This window comes from Nyctereutes procyonoides, unplaced genomic scaffold (assembly GCF_905146905.1).
Source record: "Nyctereutes procyonoides isolate TBG_1078 unplaced genomic scaffold, NYPRO_anot_genome, whole genome shotgun sequence".
NCBI classification, from domain to species: Eukaryota; Metazoa; Chordata; class Mammalia; order Carnivora; family Canidae; genus Nyctereutes; species Nyctereutes procyonoides.
Genome location: NW_026575120.1, coordinates 25,884,687 through 25,903,828, shown reverse-complemented (window position 1 = coordinate 25,903,828; position 19,142 = coordinate 25,884,687). Strand labels below are relative to the sequence as shown.

Below are 19,142 nucleotides of genomic sequence, written 5' to 3'. Positions count from 1 at the left end.
TCACCTCATCTATGAGATTCTCTGGCTTGAGATGTGGGAGGTGGCCATACAGGACCCTTGCCTTCTTTGACATGTTTGGCTAATATCAGATCAATATGCTAAATATATCAAAACCAAAAAGAATCACAGTAGCTGGAATCCTTTAACTCTGAGCCCTCAGCATGATTCATGTTTTATCTGGGTTTTCAGAAAAAACCATGCCACCTTCTAGAGGAAGCACCAAGATGAAAGACTAAACCTACCCAGAACCACATCACAAACCAGAAGCTACAGTGGAGTATGGCATAAGCCAGACAGTGGAGGCCTGTATCTTGAAACGACATGGTAGTGTAATCACACACCTCTGGCAAACCATCATAGGTCGCTGCCAAAAAGATACATTAACCCGAGGAGGTGGGCCTTCCTAGGCAATGCCTCCTAATCCCACCGGAGGAGGGCCTACAAGCTGTCAGTACATTTGGGGCTGCTGACAGGAAGACGCGGAGCTGCCAAACACAGAACAGTGGCGCGTGCTCTGTGCAAGGGTCACACGAACAGTGACACAACTCTGCTGCCGCTGACTATTTAAGGACTGCATCCGATAAAATTACTGCATCAGGACCCCCAGACCTTCACCAGAGAGATAGTGAAGTCAGCAAAATAATCAAGATGGCTGGGGCCATTTAACTATACTCCTCCACCTCGAAAAATATTTTTAGGGATCCCTGGGTGGCTCAGCAGTTTAGAGCCTGCCTTTGGCCCAGGGTGTGATCCTGGAATCCTGGAATCGAGTCCCACATCAGGCTCCCTGCACAGAGCCTGCTTCTCCCTCTGCCTGTAAAGACAGCCTCTCTTTCTCTGTTTCTCTCATGAATAAATAAAATCTTAAAAAAAAAAAAAAAAAGAAAGAAAAATATTTTTAAAAATGAAGTGTAACTGCCAGGTAACATTGTATTAGCTTGCAGTGTACAATGTAATGATTGGTATTTGTGTATACTGAGAAATAAGCACCAAGGTAAGTCCAGTTCATATCCACTGCCACAGGGTTACAATTCTTTTTTTCTCCTGGTGAGAACTTCCATGATCTACTCTCTCAACAACTTTCAAATACAAACAAAACCTACACGGTACTGTGTATTACATCCCAGGACTTGCTGATCTTCTAAGTGGAAGTTGTATCTTCTGACCACCTTCAGATCTTTATTATGCAAAATTCCAAGCACATAAAAAAATGGAAGGAACTGTACAATAATCATGTAGTGCCACTATCTACAGTCAACAAATGTGAACTCTCTGCTGTATCTGCTTGCCTTCTCCCAGTCCATTCACCCATCTACCCCCATTTGAAAGTAAGTCACAGACATTATGAAACTTGACCCCTAAATACTTTGGTCTGCATTTCCTAAGAATACAGATATTTTCTTCATGATTCCAATATTATCACTTCCTCAAAGGAAATTAACATTATTTTACTAATATATGCAGAACATAACAAAATCTCTCCAATAGACCAAAAATGTCTTTTATACTAGGGTTTTCAGAACCAGATTCCAATCAAAGTTAACACACAGACTGTAACCCAGTCTGTACCCTTCCCCAGAATGCTTTATTATGCTTCAGTCATGCACGAGGCCTTCCCTTCCCATCCACCGGAAAACATGGTGTAGAGAACAGCGCACCAAATAGAGGTTAGATATATAAACTTCAGTCCTAGTTCTTATGCCACATAAACCGAGTGATCTTATATTATAAAACTCATTTACTTCTCTCTCTCTTTTTTTTTTTTAAATTTTATTTATGATAGTCACAGAGAGAGAGAGAGGCAGAGACACAGGCAGAGGGAGAAGCAGGCTCCATGCACCGGGAGCCCGACGTGGGATTCGATCCCGGGTCTCCAGGATCGCGCCCTGGGCCAAAGGCAGGCACCAAACCGCTGCGCCACCCAGGGATCCCTACTTCTCTCTTTGGATCTCAAACGCACTTTCAAAATGAGACAGTGCAACTGAATGATCTTAAGGACAGATTAGACACCCAATAAATGTTTGATTTAATTCCATTAGGAAATGAAGATATCTCTTACTCTCTCAACTCTTGGTATCTGAATTCTTACTACCTGAACTCAGAAGCTGAGCAGAGTCACACGAATCTCTTGTGACCTGACACATGGGAACCAATTACACAGATTTAATATTCCTCATTATTATTATTATTTTTAAAAGATTTTATTTTATTTACTCATGAGAGATACAGAGTGAGAGAGTGAGAGAGAGAGGCAGAGGGAGAAGCAGGCTCCATGCAGGGAGCCCAACGTGGGACTCGATCCCAGGTCTCCAGGATCAGGCCCTGGGCTGCAGGTGGTGCTAAACCGCTGTGCCACGGGGGCTGCCCAATATTCCTCATTATTATCTGAACCCAGGGACAAAGGGATGTGACTGCCAAAGGGTACCTGGGTTGACTGAGAACCTGGCAGACAGGCATGCCCATAGCATCTGCCATGCAGGACATTATGGAGAATAGAGGTAAATGACATATCTTGGATTTTGGGATGAATTGAGGGGGATGAGAGGATGAGAGAAAAGGACCTTGAGAGCCAGGGGAAAAGTGGCTGAGGTGGGGAGAGTGGGCCTCCATCCTTACCCAGAAGGTACCAGTCACCCTGACTGAACAGTTTCCTCACACACTCGAACAGCAGCTACTCTGATTGGAGGATCAAACAAGAGAATATGTGGAAAATACTTTTAAGACTGTAAAGCACTGCACGGATATAAGTGATGAGTCAGAGAGAGGACAGCTGAGGCTGGAGGTAGCCTAAGGGGAGGGCGCACTCGGCCAGTGCGCCCAGTGGGGAAGGCGGCGGGATGAGCACCAGTGTTGCCCGCCCTCCATGTTGCTAAGGGCTTTGAGCCTGTTCTCTAGACAACAGGCAACCCACCGACAGTCCTAGCAGAGGGTGATGCCATCTGATGCGCAGCTTTAACGAGTTTAGTGGCAGTGCAGAAACAGGAGAGAGAAGACAGAGGCAGGAGGGGAGGCTGGCCATGTGAGGCCTCCACAGATAAAGCCAACAAACAGCCTTCCCGGGGGGTGCTCTTGCAGGAACATCTGCAGGGCTGACGTGGGCATAGATGCCTGCAACATGGTTCTTAATAGTTTCAATGGTACAAACAATATATATATGGCATCCGTTTCATCCTACAGAGAAGTGCCGGCACAGAACTATTGCCAAAGTGATGGAAGATCATTCTCCTTTCTTTTCTAAGCCTGGACTTATTTCTGTGCCAGCCTTTAATACAAAACAAAAATAATAATATACGTTCACAAAGCAGCATTTCCTTTACTCCCAACTTCTGTTTATCCTACAAATATTCCAGATCCCATTGTAAGCAGGATCTTGATGGCAACTCAAAGGCCAACTCTGAGATGGTGGAAGGAAGGACATAGGTGAGGTGGGACAGAAGGACACAGATGAGGTGGAGCAGGTGGCGCACGGCTGCCTGAGGGGACACAGGCCCAGAGCTGACAGAGGCAGCACAAGAGGAGTTCTACACAATATGTACCTGATTTTCTTTAGCAGAAGATTCCAAAAAAGCGGCGTTCCAAGACTCTGCTAACGCTTTCCCTTCTTCATAACTGATCACCCTAGAGGAAAAAGAAAATTCTAATTAAAGGACTGTACTCTCTTTTTAGGAAAACATCTGTAAATATTAGTGAACCAGGCTCCACTTTTATCATTTTTTTTCCTTGCAAAGCAGAGAAATGCTCTCTGCTCAATATTATCATCCAGGGTGGACCACAGAGGAGCACTTTAACAAGGGCTGGGTTGGGGAACAGGACAGATGTGGCCTTATGGCATTACCCATGCTCCGGCAGGTCCTCAGCTCAGAGAACACAACTGTGCTTCCAGCACACTGTGACACAGACTGTTTCATAGTGTGGGGTGGGGGTTGTCAGCACCTGAGAACAAGACAGTTGTGAAGGGGCCCTCGGCCCAACGCTGCTGTGCATCCTCCTCTCCAGCCGGGACTCCATAGCAGCAAGGGCCTTGCTCCCGCTCAAGCATCTAATCCTCACCGTAGGACTCAGAAACTGTTTGTTGAATATATGAGTGCCTCTGTGATCTCTTTAGGCCACTTTACACAAAATGGCAGAAGATAATTTCCTACCACATTTGCTCCCTCTTTTCTAGAGGAAACACTTGTCAGGGTGGGTGAGGCTTTATATTGCAGTTTTGCTTCTGCTTGGGTACAACAATCACCACCACACATTTCTGAACATAGACATGTTACATTTAAGAATAGTCTCACCATGAGAACAATAATTACAAAAGATACTGCAGTGCCTAGACCATTTCAGACTTGATTTTATAAATCAGTAATTATTCAGAAGTTACATACCTTTCCATATGTAGGTCTTTCTTATTCCCAACCAACATAATAGGTATTCTAGTAATGTAAGACAAAAAAGCCAAAGGAAACTAGTCAGTGCCAGATCTCATTGTTCAGAAGACACAAGTATAATGAGCATATCTAACAAAAGAGAAACTATTACTACTTACTGCACTTTCCCCACCATGTCCAACAATTTGCCATGAATAACTTTAATCACTTCAAAACTGTAAAAGAGAAGCATGAAATCAAACATCCGCCTTAGTGTTGGTGTTTTTAAATGTTTGTTACATAATGTTTCTCGTGGGAAAAATACATAATGTCACTGGCTTACCATTTTAATATAAAATAAACTGAAAAAAAAAAAAACTGAACACAAAGAATTCCTTAATTTTTTCCTACAAATCATTTTTCACATGTGTATGTATCTGACACTGAGTAACCTTACCAAGACTATTCAAAATGAAATAGGTGCAATATTAAATGGGAAAGTCTAACACTTGGCTGACAAACCATATAAACACAAATTTTAATCTCTGAATAGACATTTGTAGGGTGTTCTTTAGCTAGAGGGCCCTAGCAGTCAGCCCGTGTTCCATATTAATATGGTGAAAAACACACAAAAAGCAAATCAATTTATGCAATTCCCATTTCCATTAGCAGAAAAGCTCAGATCATGTCAAATCACTATTTATCTAGGCAGTTGGAGGTAAGAAATAGAGTTTTTACTCAATCAGTGTAAGAGAACATCTACTGGGATATCTTTTTTCCCTTTAACAACCTGTTTGCTCCATAAGACAACATAATGAAAAACATTTAGCTTGGTAAGTCAGATTGTTACTATAACCAATTCCATCACGGTCCTTTAAAAAGAATAAGTGTCTTTCATGCGGAGCAAATAAACTCAAAGCAAGCAGGAGGAGGGAGTCCTACCTTTTGATTGATGTAACAGAATACACAAGAATATAACCATTAATATCTATGGAGTATGTCTGAGGAAAGATGGAGTATTCATCCTGTGGGAGAAAAAGTAATTCTATTTGAGTAAAATTCTTCATGTAGCATAACAAGCAATCTGTACCCCAAAGTTCTTCACACATGACCTGGTCAGAGATCAAAGTAAACAAAAAGTGGATTACATTTTCTTCCAGAAACACAGCCTATACACTTAGGACTTAAGTGTATAGGCTGGTTTGGAGCTGATAATTGTTTTCAGCCAACATGTGAAAATGGCTATTCTAAGACCTTTGGGGAGAAGGCTGATAATTTCTGCAATTCCTGGTGAAAGAGGATGGACGGAATGACAAGACAACAGGTCCTGTGATCTTATAGGAGGAGAAGAGCTATAGTAGTTCTTTTAAGGTTCTAAGTCTAGAACCTTAGATCTCACAGAAAATTCACCAGTGCTTCTGTTTTTTTTCCCATAAATCTGTATTCTCCTATCTGAAATTGTTATCTCCTTACCAAACCCATTCTCTGCAAGTTGAGTCACAATGGCCCAAGGGCCAGTCTACTGGTCACTAGTGGGTTACTCAGCACTTGAGAGTGCAAGAAAAGAGGACAGAATCAAAAAGGTAAAGTCAGTGTACCCAGACTTCTGGGGATCAAATCAGTTATTTATTGAGCAACGTTAGATATTAAAAACAAAGGTACACATTACATAACACATCAGTACCCAGTTTCATAAAGCAGCTTTAGGAAACTCAAAACTCGGCTTCAGATACAGAATTATTGAAGTATACAAAAGGAATACTATCAGTGCAGTTCCTTATAACATGCCACAGCCTGGTAAGAAACATTTTATTCTCCCTTGAAATATAATTGTTGGACTCTTGGGTGGCTCAGTGGTTTAGGGTCTGCCTTCGGCTCAGGGCGTGATCCTGGGGACAGGGGGGGAGATCTCCTTGGGGAGCTTGTTTCTCCCTCTGCCTATGTCTCTGCTTCTCTCTGTGTCTCATAAATAAATAAAATCTTAAAAAAATAAAAATAAAGAAATATAATTGTCAACATACCATGTAGCCCAAGCACTATTCTAAACGATCAGGTCACATCATCATTATATTAAGTAACTGTCTCTATTAACTTTGCAATTCCCCAGTATGGTTACAACTAATGCTTATGAGAGCCCTGAATTACTGCCCCAAATTATTACTATCTACCATAGCAAAGTGTCTTTAAAAAATAAAAATCAAAGAGAAATTAAGTATTACTATCAGCTCTTTGATATCAATAATAATCATTCATCAGAAGGTAGCATTTCTACATCTTAGAGCTCACTACTACACATGCAAAATAAAACCTTTGTTTTCATTATCAGTTTTCTTATTAGTTTCATTAAATTGAGTTCTTTTGAGAACACATTTTTGTTAATGGAATGAGAGGTCTTTCTACCCAGATTAAGAACAAAATTCCAAATGATTTTAGTCACACCAGCTGAGCTACAGTAGATCTCGAGTTCAAATCACCTTTTCCATGAAGAGAAGACATGGAAGTAAAGAAATGAGTCATCATATTTCAGAGGCATGGTGCAAACCACTGCTAGTTAGAAAGTATCATGCGGGGAAAGCTTCCCCAGCTCTAAGAGCAACCAAAAAGGAAAAAATTCCTAGGAATAAACTCAAGAAAAGTGTACGATCCATCTGAGGAAAATCTTAAAATACTCCCAAGAGATCAAATGGAGTGAATAGAACAGTGAGTCATGGTCCTCAGCAAGACCGTGCAGCTCATCAAAGTCTCCCCTGATCCATCCTAAATTAACATATAAATGTAAAGAATCCTGATAAAAAGTATATTTTCTGAGAAAGAGCAATTGTAGACGCAGGTGGGTGAAACCATAAAGCTACTTATTTAAATTAAAAGAAGTATCTACTAGTTCATGAGTGAAGTGGACTGAAAAACCTATGAAGACCCACGGGAGCCGGGAATTAGGTAAATGCTAGTATTGGCGTTTCAGCTCAGTAAGGGTAAAAGTAACCCTCCAACAAAGCTGGCCAGGGAGCAAAAGCAGAAGCATCTAGGGGGTGATTGAATGGCTAAGCTGTATCTCTAGTTCCCACTTGAGCAAAAATGTATTCCAGAAGAATTAAAAATTTAAAGATTAAAAACGGAAACCATATGCAGAGCAGATGGGAGTATTTTTTAAGAATAGTATCAGGTGAAAAGAGATTAATCAATTCAATGATGTGAAAATGAGAATGTTCTTCATGCTAAAAACCTTTCAAACAAAACCACAGACTGAATACAAACCCAAACCTTGCAGCTCACATCACATAAAATGCAGATTTTCTTCACATCAATAAGGGGGTCTCTCAAACCAAGAAGCTAAGACCATCCGTCCGAGAAAGAAAGGGCAAAGCACACAGACAGGATAATTCTTAGGAAAGGAAATACAAATGTCCTCCAACAGGAAAATACACTCAAACTCCTTCATGCGGAGAAAAATACTTATCACAATTCTTCCAGGATACTCTTTTCACCTAGTAGATTGGCAAGTAAGAAGAGATTTAATAAAATGCGATGCTGATGAGCTTGCAGAGCATCGGGCACTTGCTCCCTCCCAATGAGAATGTAAACCATGGGCCTAAGATGCAGCAATCCTGCCGCCAGAACGTGTTCTTGCGCACGCGCACACTCACGGTCTATATTGACATGAGACCCTAATCACAGTGCTGCTGGCAGCAGCAAGACTGCAAACCACCTGCATGCTATATCCCAACAACAATATATTATGCAGCCGTGGGGAGGAGACAGCAGCCATATGCATGGCTATGGAATCACCTCCAAGATGGAGATCTGGAGATAGGTTTCTTCTTGTTGTAAAAAAGGAAAAAAAAAAAAAACACCCTACACCTATATGTTCATGTTGAGAACATCTGGGAAGCACATGCTAGAAACTAGTGATGGGGCTGCTCTCGGAAGGGTGAAGTAATGCAGTCAGAGTGGCACAGACCAAAGTTTTTATCTTTTTGTGCTGTTTTATGTCTGTCACATGTACATATATTACTGTTTTGAAACAACAGAACTTGAGTAATACTTTTTTTTTAAAGGATTTGACGTTATAAAGATGACTGCCACTGAATCACCTTGTCACTGAGTCCACTTAAATTACGCCCAAACAAAATCTTCCATGCAAACTAAAAATCATCAGTTTGTATTTCACCATGTTCATTATCATCCCTTGATGGGCAATGAAACCAACTACAGTATAAACTATAAGTAAATAGTACCTGCCATTACACTGTTGCTAATTTTACTCCTAAAATGTGGACACCAGTGAACAAATGTGCTCCGGATGGCAGTGCCAAATCTGTCCTTCCTTCATCATCTCCCCCTACTGCTAATGGGACCCAGCCCACTGGCCCAATTTTCTTTCTTTCTTCCTTTTATTTTTTTTAAAAGACTTTATTTATTTATTCATGAAAGACACACACAGAGAGGCAGAGACATAGGCAGAGGGAGAAGCAGGCTCCATGCAGGGAGCCCGACATGGGACACGATCCCGGGTCTCCAGGATCACGCCCTGGGCCGAAGACGGTGCTAAACCGCTGAGCCACCAGGGCTGCCCGGAACCCAATTTTCAAAACAGCTCTTGGAGCAGCTGTAATGTGCCATCTCACCCAGGTGCTACCAAGCGAGGTGTATGTGGGACTACAGAACCACGGCAAAAGGAAATGCGCATGTCCTCAAATCACGAATATGAACATAACCATGGTTTCCCAACTGAATGCAGCCTCAAAAAACTACTAGCTGCAATGGGAACAAATTATTCAAGGGAGCTGAATTCAGATATATTCTGTGCAAAAAAAATCTCTAAATATTCTTATTTGGCAGTAACAGAATCCAAAGGAGCAAGATGAGCAGAGCTAGTGATGGACCTTGCTCTTGCCTGCCCTCACATCATAGACTCACTCCTCAAGATCTCTGATCTTTCTGGAGTCATTCTTTGTACATTTGGGCTTTGGAGCAAAACAGAACCCCAAAGCAATGTATCTTCTATTTTTTTTAAGACTTTATTTATTTATTCATGACAGACAGAGAGAGAGGCAGAGATATAGGCAGAGGGAGAAGCAGGCTCCCCTCCCCATCCAGCCTGATGTGGACCTCAATCCCAGGACTCTGGGATCATGCCCTGGGCCAAAGGCAGACGCTCAACCACTGAGCCATCCAGGTGCCCCTGTATCTTCTATTTTGATAAGGAGTACACATAAAGAAATTTCCTCTCAGACAAATGTTTCAAGAACAGTTCTACTCCAAGTATAAGAGACACTGGCACTACTCTCATTCAGGATCTTGTCAAAAGCAACTGAGCCGCCATGCTAGGCACTGCTCTGGTCTTAGGAGTATTAAAGATCTGCAAATAAGGACCAAATCCTTTTTTTTTTTTTCTTCAAATCCTCTTGAAGCTCACACATCTCCTCAAAATCATGGAACAATCCTGTGAAGGCAGGCACTACTTCACCACCAGTTCACAGATGAAGAATCTGAGGCACAGAAAGGTTCAGAACTTTCTCAAGGTCACCAGGTTTAAAACAACAACAACAAAAAACCCCACACCAGGATTCAAGCCCTGGCAGCTTGACTGCAGAGCCCACGTTCCAAATGACTATGAAATACTTGTTCTCCTTCTGGCCTACTACAAAATGTATTTCTACAGTCATATTATATGAAAGTGGTTTGCCAGTTTATATCCTCATCCCCACTTTTCAGAAGCTTAATGAAAATTCAAAAGGAAGATATAAAAAGCAAACCAAAATCTTGGTAATGTCAGAGGCCCACTATGGACCATGTGGCCATATTTCTTCACCCAGGACATTATCACTTAACACCTTCTGTCCCAGTGTAATTATTACTAGAGCTCCCTTCACTCTTAAAAGTATCTTATTTTAGGCAATAAATTACAGTCACCTTAACCAAAAAAGATACAAACTCTGAGAATCCAATACAGTGTCTTACCCCAGACACTCTTCTATAGTAACTTCTAAGCTGTGTTCTCTACAACCTTACTCCCCTATGGAGACTTCTATTGCTCCCCTTGTTCCTTTAAGCTCCAAAAGGAACAGCTCCTTCTGTCACCAGATGACAGGCATCCTGCAGAGTAAAAGCCTAGGATGGCTCTACTCTAAGACAGCCACCATGAGGTCTGATGATGAAAGCCTATTATACCCACCACCAGGGGGGCATGTGTAGGGTGAATGAGGGAGTTATGTGGTGTATCTGTGATATACACATCTTTTTTTTTCTTTGAAGCTTCCAGAATTAAAACTCCAGGTTTCTTCAGTGTTCAAATCACTCAATACAGTTATCTTCTTGCTTCACTAAGGGGCTACACTTTGCTTCTACATTCACTTCAAGACATAAAGCAGAGGGAGGGGCAGCCCGGTTGGCTCAGTGGTTTAGTGCTGCCTTCAGCCCAGGGCGTGATCCTGGGAACCTGGGATGGAGTCCCATGTCAGGCTCCCTGCATGGAGCCTGCTTCTCCTTCTGCCTATTTCTCTTTCTCTCTCTGTGTCTCTCATGAATAAATAAATACAATCTTAAAAACAAAAACAAAAACAGAGGGAGTTCATCCCAAACCCGTAAGACAGGCCACACTATTCTAGTTCTATTTCAATCCCCTTAGGTTCCAGAAGAAAAGCCTCCATTTTACATGGCAGACCAGATTACACTATACTCACCCTCCTGCTAGTCTGATCCTTTGTCAATTGTAAGATTCAAGGCAGGACTTCCCAGCCTCTTTACACTCCTCACATTCCAGCAACTGTTTAACAGATTCAGCCCAACAGGACGGTTCCTAGTAAAAGCTGGACTGGGTGCCATAGGAATGGGGAAGTTCAGCCATCAGGGTTAAGGTGTTTCTTTGTACTCAAGTTTTCTGAAAGACCACTGCTTCCAGTCAATTCCCCTGGTCACCCATTCCTCAAATACCCACTACACTAACACTAACCTGTGTGTGTGTGTGTGTTATTTAATCTTTGGCAATTACCTACTGTCTATAAATCAAATCAACACTCCTTAATCTAGTAATCAAGTGGCCCATCTGTAAACCAGCTCATTTCTTTCCTATACCTTTGTCATGCCTTTCCCCTGGAAAAGACTTTCTTTTATCTTGATGTAGAATAGTTATTAGAAAGGGAGAAATAGCACTAATATAATTCTGATGTAGAACACAAGTTTAGAAAACAGAAGGATGCTATCCTACGATAAATATGAGTATATTTCACACAATTCTAAAGTAGAAGTTAATGATTTGGCAAAATTGCCATAAATGTCTTAGTAGACAGCCTGTTACTATTTAGTCACACAAAAACCACGAGGGTTTTCCTTGGTATGGCTGTTGTGCTGGAGTATTGATGGCAGAGCCAGGCCTGCCAGGAGATTGCGAGACATAACAGAGACTTACTTGCCCGGCTGTGTCGACAAGTTGAAGATGATATTCTTGTCCATTGACTGTGATCAATTTTGTGAAAGCTACAGGGAAAAAGGGAATTAAATATTAGTTTAAAAAGTGGACTTTAGATCATTTAAAGCTTGAAGACTGAAGACCAATTAGCATAGTTCCTAATAATTTCATACAACGATCCCATTAAACAAAATGGAACAGATCACCCTGAGTTTACAGATTCTTCTTCACTTCCATTATTTAACTAAGAAATATTGGCTGACTGATGAAAATCAAGGTTCAGTACGCCTTGACCCTTTTTCAAAGGAACTGAAATTAGGCAAAAACTCATCTCCTATAAAAGTCATTGGAGTGTTGTATCTGTGGTGACGCCTTCCTCTAAATATATGACATCAAGTTTCAACTCTAGAATGAACCCAAAGCACAAGCCTTTTCATTAATTTATAGGAAATCTGGTGTCAAGAGCACAAGGAGCTAATATTAACTAAAAAGTGTTAAGAACTTTCAGTACATAAAAAAATTTAACAATTTTATTGATGGATAAAACAGCAATGGAACAGGTGTTCTGTGTGAAACCATCATTCCCACTTAGCTTAAAGATCCAAGCAATTATGTGACAATTTCTTTTCCCTACTGGGGGGGGGGGGGGGGGGGGGAGACGGACCAGACTCAAATAACTTCCGGAAAAGTCAATTCAGAATTCTAAGGAGACAGACTTCAAACAAATGTACACAAAAAGAGGAAAGAACTATTAATAGTAACAGAATATTAAAGTGTAACCATCTGGAACCCTGACAGTAAAACGGAACCAATGTCTTTTGCATTTCTGATCCCAGCCGCTTGTCTCAGACATGTGAGTCCTCCAATCTCCTGGCTGGCCATTCGATTGGTCTAAAACCAAGAGGGAGAATCTCTCTCTCACACGTTTGGCAGAGGACCTACTGGTGCCCACGGTCTCCCATGGCCAGAAGGAAAAGCAGAAACAGATACAGGAATATTATGAGAGAAAACTTCAAGTGATGAGGGGGATGGAGAGGAGATCTTAATCTGAGTGCTGAGTTCCATGGGGAGGGCAAGAGAAGCTCGTGCTAGCATGTACCCTCCTACTGCAAGCAGGGGTGAGGAAGCAGGTGGGTACAACTACAGACCAGACCACCAAGGGGCTGCCACACTTTTCCTCATTCTTGTGCCCTTGACGGTGACAACCATTTTAAAGGATAATTAAATCAGATGAAAACTGAATCCAAGTATTTCAAGATAGTGGGTACCCAATGTAATCTGTTTGAATTCTAAGAAAAAGTTCTTTGTATTTTTTTTACACACTGCAACCTCTCTCAACTTGGGATGCACCTAGCATTGATTGTGCTTTTGATCACTGTCAGCCAGGGGGCAGTCACGGTATTCCTGTGTGAAATCCTGACACTGACACCTTCTCAGGTAAGATCAAAATGTGCCTTTTAGACTTTGTGAGAATTATGTAAGAAACAGGTAACCTTCAATTAGAACGAAGTAATTGTGGTTATGAAGTATAAAGAAATACTATGAAAACATCACTGAAAGACAACATCATTCATTCATGCAAGAGCTACGTCTTAAGTACCTATCATCACCAGGAGCACTGTTCTGGGTGCTCTTGAAACACTGCAGCTGACCTCAGTAAGCTTGCAGCCCCGGGGAAGGAAGGCAGATACAGACACCATCAGGCATCTTTTCTGGGAGAAGAGCATGCAGGTGGAGGTCAAATAGTGAGTGGCAAATCCCAGGGCAGAAAAGCAAGGCAGTTAGTGCAGCAGAGGCTGAGAGAGTGATGGGAAGGTAATCAGGTTGGAGAGGCGGCAGACCTTGTAGGAGATAGTAAGGACTTCAGACTTTTATTCTAAATGTGATGGGTTTTGAGTAGGGGAAAAACCTGATCTGATTTATATTTGAAAGAGATCTCTGTGGCTATGCTGTGAATAATAGAAATGGACAAGAGTGGACAAAGACACTGGTGGGAGCCCATAATGTACTGCCTATATAGGCCCGGGATCTGAACAAGACCTTAGAGGTCTGCATCAGCGGGGCAGAGAGGAGCGGGGAGCCACAGTGGAATTCTGGGTGTAGTTCAGAGGTAGAGCCAAGATGATCTCTGACTGGACCAACTGGAAGCAGGGTGTGAGAAAATGGAGAGGCAGGATGACTCCAAAGTCTTTGGCCTGAGCAAGGAAGGAGATGCATGAATTGCCATTTACCAATTCAGGAAAGCCTGAGGGGGGGGGGGCACTGGGGATGGAGGAAGATGGGAATGAAGAAGACCACACCCAAGAGGACAAGCAAGGGCAACTAAATAAAACAGCCCAGAGCCTGGGTGGAGGGTGGTGCAGCGGGTGTGTGTTTGCGTGCATGTGTGTACTGTGATACCAGCAGGTTCCTGGAGAGAGGGGGAAGATCACTGGTGAGCAAGCACAGAGAAAGCCTAAAACTGACGTTGGAGCCCAGGGGCACCCTACATTGCCAGGTCCAGAAGATGAAGGTTCAGCCAAGGAGACCGGAGAAATACTGGCCATGAGCTCAGAGTAAAAAGGGAGGATGTGTAATTGTACATAAGATAGAAGAAAGAGAAAATCATTAATCAATGTTTTAGTATATTCTTGCACATAAAAAGGATGTAAATCCTCCTACGCACAGCATAAGATGAAATCGAGGCCCTTCCATCTGTCACAGAAAACTGCCTCCTCTTGTTATTACTATAGAAAAAAAGTGTAATAAGAGATCTGTCAGTTCTATAAACTAGGAACCAATTCTTCTGCATGTTCTGTGTCGAACCTCCCCGTAGCAGTGGAGAGCTGGCTTTCTCCCTCACTTTTCCCTGAACCCTCTCTCCTGCCCCCTCCCTTTTTCAATCACTAGAGAAATTAATCCAATTTCCCACTGAAAATCCTGAAATTGCTCTAAGCAGACTAATAGCTACTTACTGGTAAAGCTTACTAAAATAAGCAAGGTAATAGATTTCTAAAATTTGGAATTCATAAAATACGATGTGTGTTCCTCAAGCGTATTGAGGACTCCTAATTCACATCCTACTGAGAAGCCCACCCACCATGTAATGCTTGATAATGCTGCAAAACTCCTAATTAGAATTTTCCAATTTTCTGAGGTTTATTAGAGCATCGACAGTACCACCTTGAGAAGGCAAAAGTTGTAAACTGCAATTCCTTAATTTATAAACTACTGCTACTAGTTAAATTTCACCATAGCCAATTTTGTTTGTATTGAGTTGTTAGATTAACAATACAGTAAGGAAAAAAACCAAAACCACAAACAAAAAAACAATACAGGAGATAACAAAGCACATTTGTGTAGGCAGTATTTTTGGTATAAAAATTTCCCCAAACTAGAAAATATATGGTTTTATTGATGTTATTCTCCTGTATCCCATTTTATAGATTTTTTTTAAAATTTTTATTTACTTATGATAGTCACAGAGAGAGAGAGGGAGAGACACACAGGCAGAGGGAGAAGCAGGCTCCATGCACCGGGAGCCCGACGTGGGATTCGATCCCGGGTCTCCAGGATCATGCCCTGGGCCAAAGGCAGGCGCTAAACCGCTGCACCACCCAGGGATCCCTGTATCCCATTTTAAAAGAAGATTACACAGTCCCAGAATCTTTGCCTTTGTGGCGATGCTTCAGAGATGTGTCCCTACTGAACGTTTGCTATGAACCACCTGTTCTATGTTATAAAGTTGAGTTAAAAGTTAAAAATTATAAATAATTACCAGATTATTTCCAGATTTACAGAGTGTAGTGCTTTTTAAAATCTTAAGACCATCCATTCATTTGTTAGCAACAGGCGAATGATAACCATTCCATTTCCTGTTATCGCTGAACAGTGTTTTTGACCAAACAGTGGACGATGGAGTGGAGGAAGGGTTTCTGCCTGGGTTAGCTGGTCAGAAGCATGGTAAACAGAAAATGATGTCTGCATACAGCTCATGAAGTTTTAAGCGATTCATATACTCTGATACTTGCGCTCCTGCCTAAAGACTTTAATAAATATTTTTAATCCACTTTTGAGAGGAAAAAAATAAGTATTATTGAACACTAAGTATTAGAAAGGAAATAGAAAAAAAATAAAGATGATGTTGACAGCCTTCAAACTAGGGGCACCTCATTCAATTTCTGAGATAATATCAAGGTAAGAAAGCTGGATGTTCACTGGATCTGTTACTTACATATAAAGAAAATCTATTTACATACAACACCAAGGCTTTCCTTCCACCTCAATTTTAAGTGGCACAAGGACACACAATTATAGGAGCATAGCTTACCAAGAAAACGAAATTCTACTATTCTATGAGTAAAATGCCCAAATGAGTCTTATCTCAATGACACACAATTCCAAATAGTTCCATACAGCAAATATTAAAGGCCATGACCACAATTTTGTGTTTTATTCCAATGGATAACCAAACTTGTTCACCAAGTTCACTAAAAGCATACATACTATTCTTTCAGTGACAGCTAAACAAATCAATACAAGATGTGTATGTAGTCAGGACTCCTCCTTCCCGGATACCAGCAGAGGTTACTTTTAAAGCCAGGTCTTCCCAGAGTTGGGTAAGCAACGAACAGGCTTTTTCCATGCCGCCAGCACACTGGGACATGAAGGAGAGCTACATGTTTTAAGTAAGAGGTGGACAAACTCTTTCTGAAAAGGGACAAACAGTCCCTGTTGCAAGGATTCAAGTCCACTATTAGAGAACAAAAGCAGCCACAGAAACGACATGAATGAATGAATGCACATGTCTGGGTTCTTTTTTTTCTATTTTTTTTTTTAATTTTATTTATTTATTTATGATAGTCACAGAGGGAGAGAGAGAGAGAGGCGCAGAGACATAGGCAGAGGGAGAAGCAGGCTCCATGCACCGGGAGCCCGATGTGGGATTCGATCCTGGGTCTCTAGGATCGCGCCCTGGGCCAAAGGCAGGCGCCAAACCGCTGCGCCACCCAGGGATCCCACATGTCTGGGTTCTAATAAAACTTACTGGACACTGACATGTGAACTTCAGGAAACTTTCACATGTCACAAATATTTTTCTTTTGACTTTATTAAAAAAAAACACAAACACCATTCTTTGTGCCCTGTACAAAAAAGTGGGTCTTTCTGGCCTATGGTCCATAGTTTGTCAACTCCATGTTGTAAACCTCTTTTGAAGTCTCTCTTGCAAGCTCTGGGCAAGTGAGGTCTACAAATCTTGTTGAACTTTATGAACCTGTTAAGTCAGCTTCAGGTTTAATATGCCCATCAGGTTTTGAAGAATCCCATGTTTAAATGTGTATGTTCCTGGTGACAAATCCTGGGTTAAGTCCCAGGTGTCAAGAATCTGAGAAGACTGGTTCTAGGATCTACTTAGGGTTTTAAGATCGTTTGAAACAAGATCAGCTTCCAACAAACCAGCTTCCCTGGGCAAAGGCTTCAGGTGTTCTTCTGTGATCCTAGAATCAAGACTCTCATGATCCTAAAATCCTTCAGGAAGATTCTGAAACCATAGATTGAAACTGGACAAGGTAAAGGTTGTGGCTGGTTCTGTTCTTTGGTGCTTTTTTCTGCACATGACCTGAAATGCCAACAGACTTGAGACATCTTTGTTTTCATATTGCAACTGCTCTCTCCATCCCAGAACACTTCTCCACAGCATTCTTTCAAGTCTTCAGGACTGGAAAGGTTGGGGGTGGAGTGGGGGAAGGACTAGCAATTCCGTAAGAGTAAGGTACAAAGGATCTGGAATGTTTTCGTCCTTTCATTTCAGCTTGGAATCCTTAAAAAGGGCTACTGTTGAGAAAAGGGGGAAAAATAAGACTGTGCTCTCTATTCTTGTTTTCCTGAAGCAGAGTCTGGAATAGGAGGTTCACTGTAGGACTGGATTTCTAACTGGATTCCACATCTGGAAACTGAGTAACAATTTCCAGATGGCAGGATCTGGACACTGAATAAAAATCCAATTAGTGTGAAGTGGATCAAACTTTTGGAAGATTTTTGGACCCCAGTTGGAGATCTACAGGTTTACCCCAATAACCCCTGCAATCAAAGCCTCCAGGAACACACAATGGCTGTTTGTGTGAAGAATGCAGGCTTCTCACAGTTTATAAACCCTTGAAAACAATACTTACTGTTTTCTATGGTTGGGTCGTAGGAGTCAACAAATTGGCCTTCAACAAACTGAATCGTCAATGAGGATTTCCCTATAAAAGAGAGCAAAGGCTCAGTATGCATTGGCATATTAAGGTAACAAAAAATTTAATTCCACTATTTTACAAAAAGAAACCCCACTCTAACAAGATGGAGAGATAGAAAATATTAGGATCAGAACTTTTTAAAAAGATATTTATTTATTTATTTATTTATTTATTTATTTATTTATTTATTTATTTATTTGAGATAGAGAGTGAGTGAGAAAGAGAGCACGAGCAGGGGGAGGAGAAGACGACTCCCTGCTGAGCAGGGAGCTCAGTCCCAGGAGCCCTGTGATCACCATCTGAGCTGAAGGTAGACGCCCAAATGACTGAGGCACCCAGGTGCCCCAGAACACATTCCTTTAACTTTTGGACAATTTCAAAAAGGAAATAAATATAATGAATTTGCTTTATATGAGAGGAATTTAGGCAATTAAGCTATTATAAATTAAACACTTTTGTGACATTAACAAATATTACTGACCAATAAGCATATCACATATTCTGTCAAAGGCAAACTCTAAAATAAGGTTTTTTTTTAAATTTTTTTATTTTATTTTATTTTATTTTATTTTATTTATGATAGGCACACAGTGAGAGAGAGAGAGGCAGAGACATAGGCAGAGGGAGAAGCAGGCTCCATGCACCGGGAGCCTGATGTGGGATTCGATCCCGGGTCTCCAGGATCGTGCCCTGGGCCAAAGGCAGGCGCTAAACCACTGCGCCACCCAGGGATCCCCTAAAATAAGGTTTAAGCTAAGCTAATATCCTCTGGTGTCCCTGAAATGTGGATATTAATTTTAATATGGATATTAGTAAGACAAAGTTTATTTCTTTGGACTCTTTTCATATGTGGCTGTTATAAACATTACCAGGTATGGCTTTTAAAGAAGGAATTCCGAGAATATGTATCAGAAGTCTTTATTTAAAAAACTCAAAAGTAGAAATCCTGTCTCAACCATTCAGTGTCAAAGGCCTAGTGATGTCTGGCACACAGAAGACAATCAGGAAACGTTCTGGATTTCACGTTCTGAGCCTGTGTGCTAAGAAATCAAGAGCTAGAGCCCTAAGTTCTCACATGTCTATCTGTTACCTAAAATTTCTACCGAAGGACTTTAGAATGTGGCACTCTGTACAGACAGTCCAAGAACAGCCCAGGTAATG

The 19,142-nt window shown here is 41.4% G+C and overlaps 1 protein-coding gene across 1 annotated transcript in view; it reads right to left on the bottom strand.

The window, feature by feature from the left end:
• The window catches only part of RHEB (Ras homolog, mTORC1 binding), a 45,377-nt gene that overhangs the window by 2,994 nt on the left and 23,241 nt on the right, over positions 1-19,142 (bottom strand). Inside the window, exons 2-7 of the mRNA XM_055334997.1 lie at positions 17,916-17,987; positions 11,764-11,831; positions 5,298-5,380; positions 4,535-4,591; positions 4,374-4,421; positions 3,537-3,618 (exon numbers count right to left, since the gene is read on the bottom strand). Of these exons, the coding sequence (XP_055190972.1) occupies positions 3,537-3,618; positions 4,374-4,421; positions 4,535-4,591; positions 5,298-5,380; positions 11,764-11,831; positions 17,916-17,987 (410 nt within the window). The remainder of the gene's footprint in view (positions 1-3,536; positions 3,619-4,373; positions 4,422-4,534; positions 4,592-5,297; positions 5,381-11,763; positions 11,832-17,915; positions 17,988-19,142) is intronic.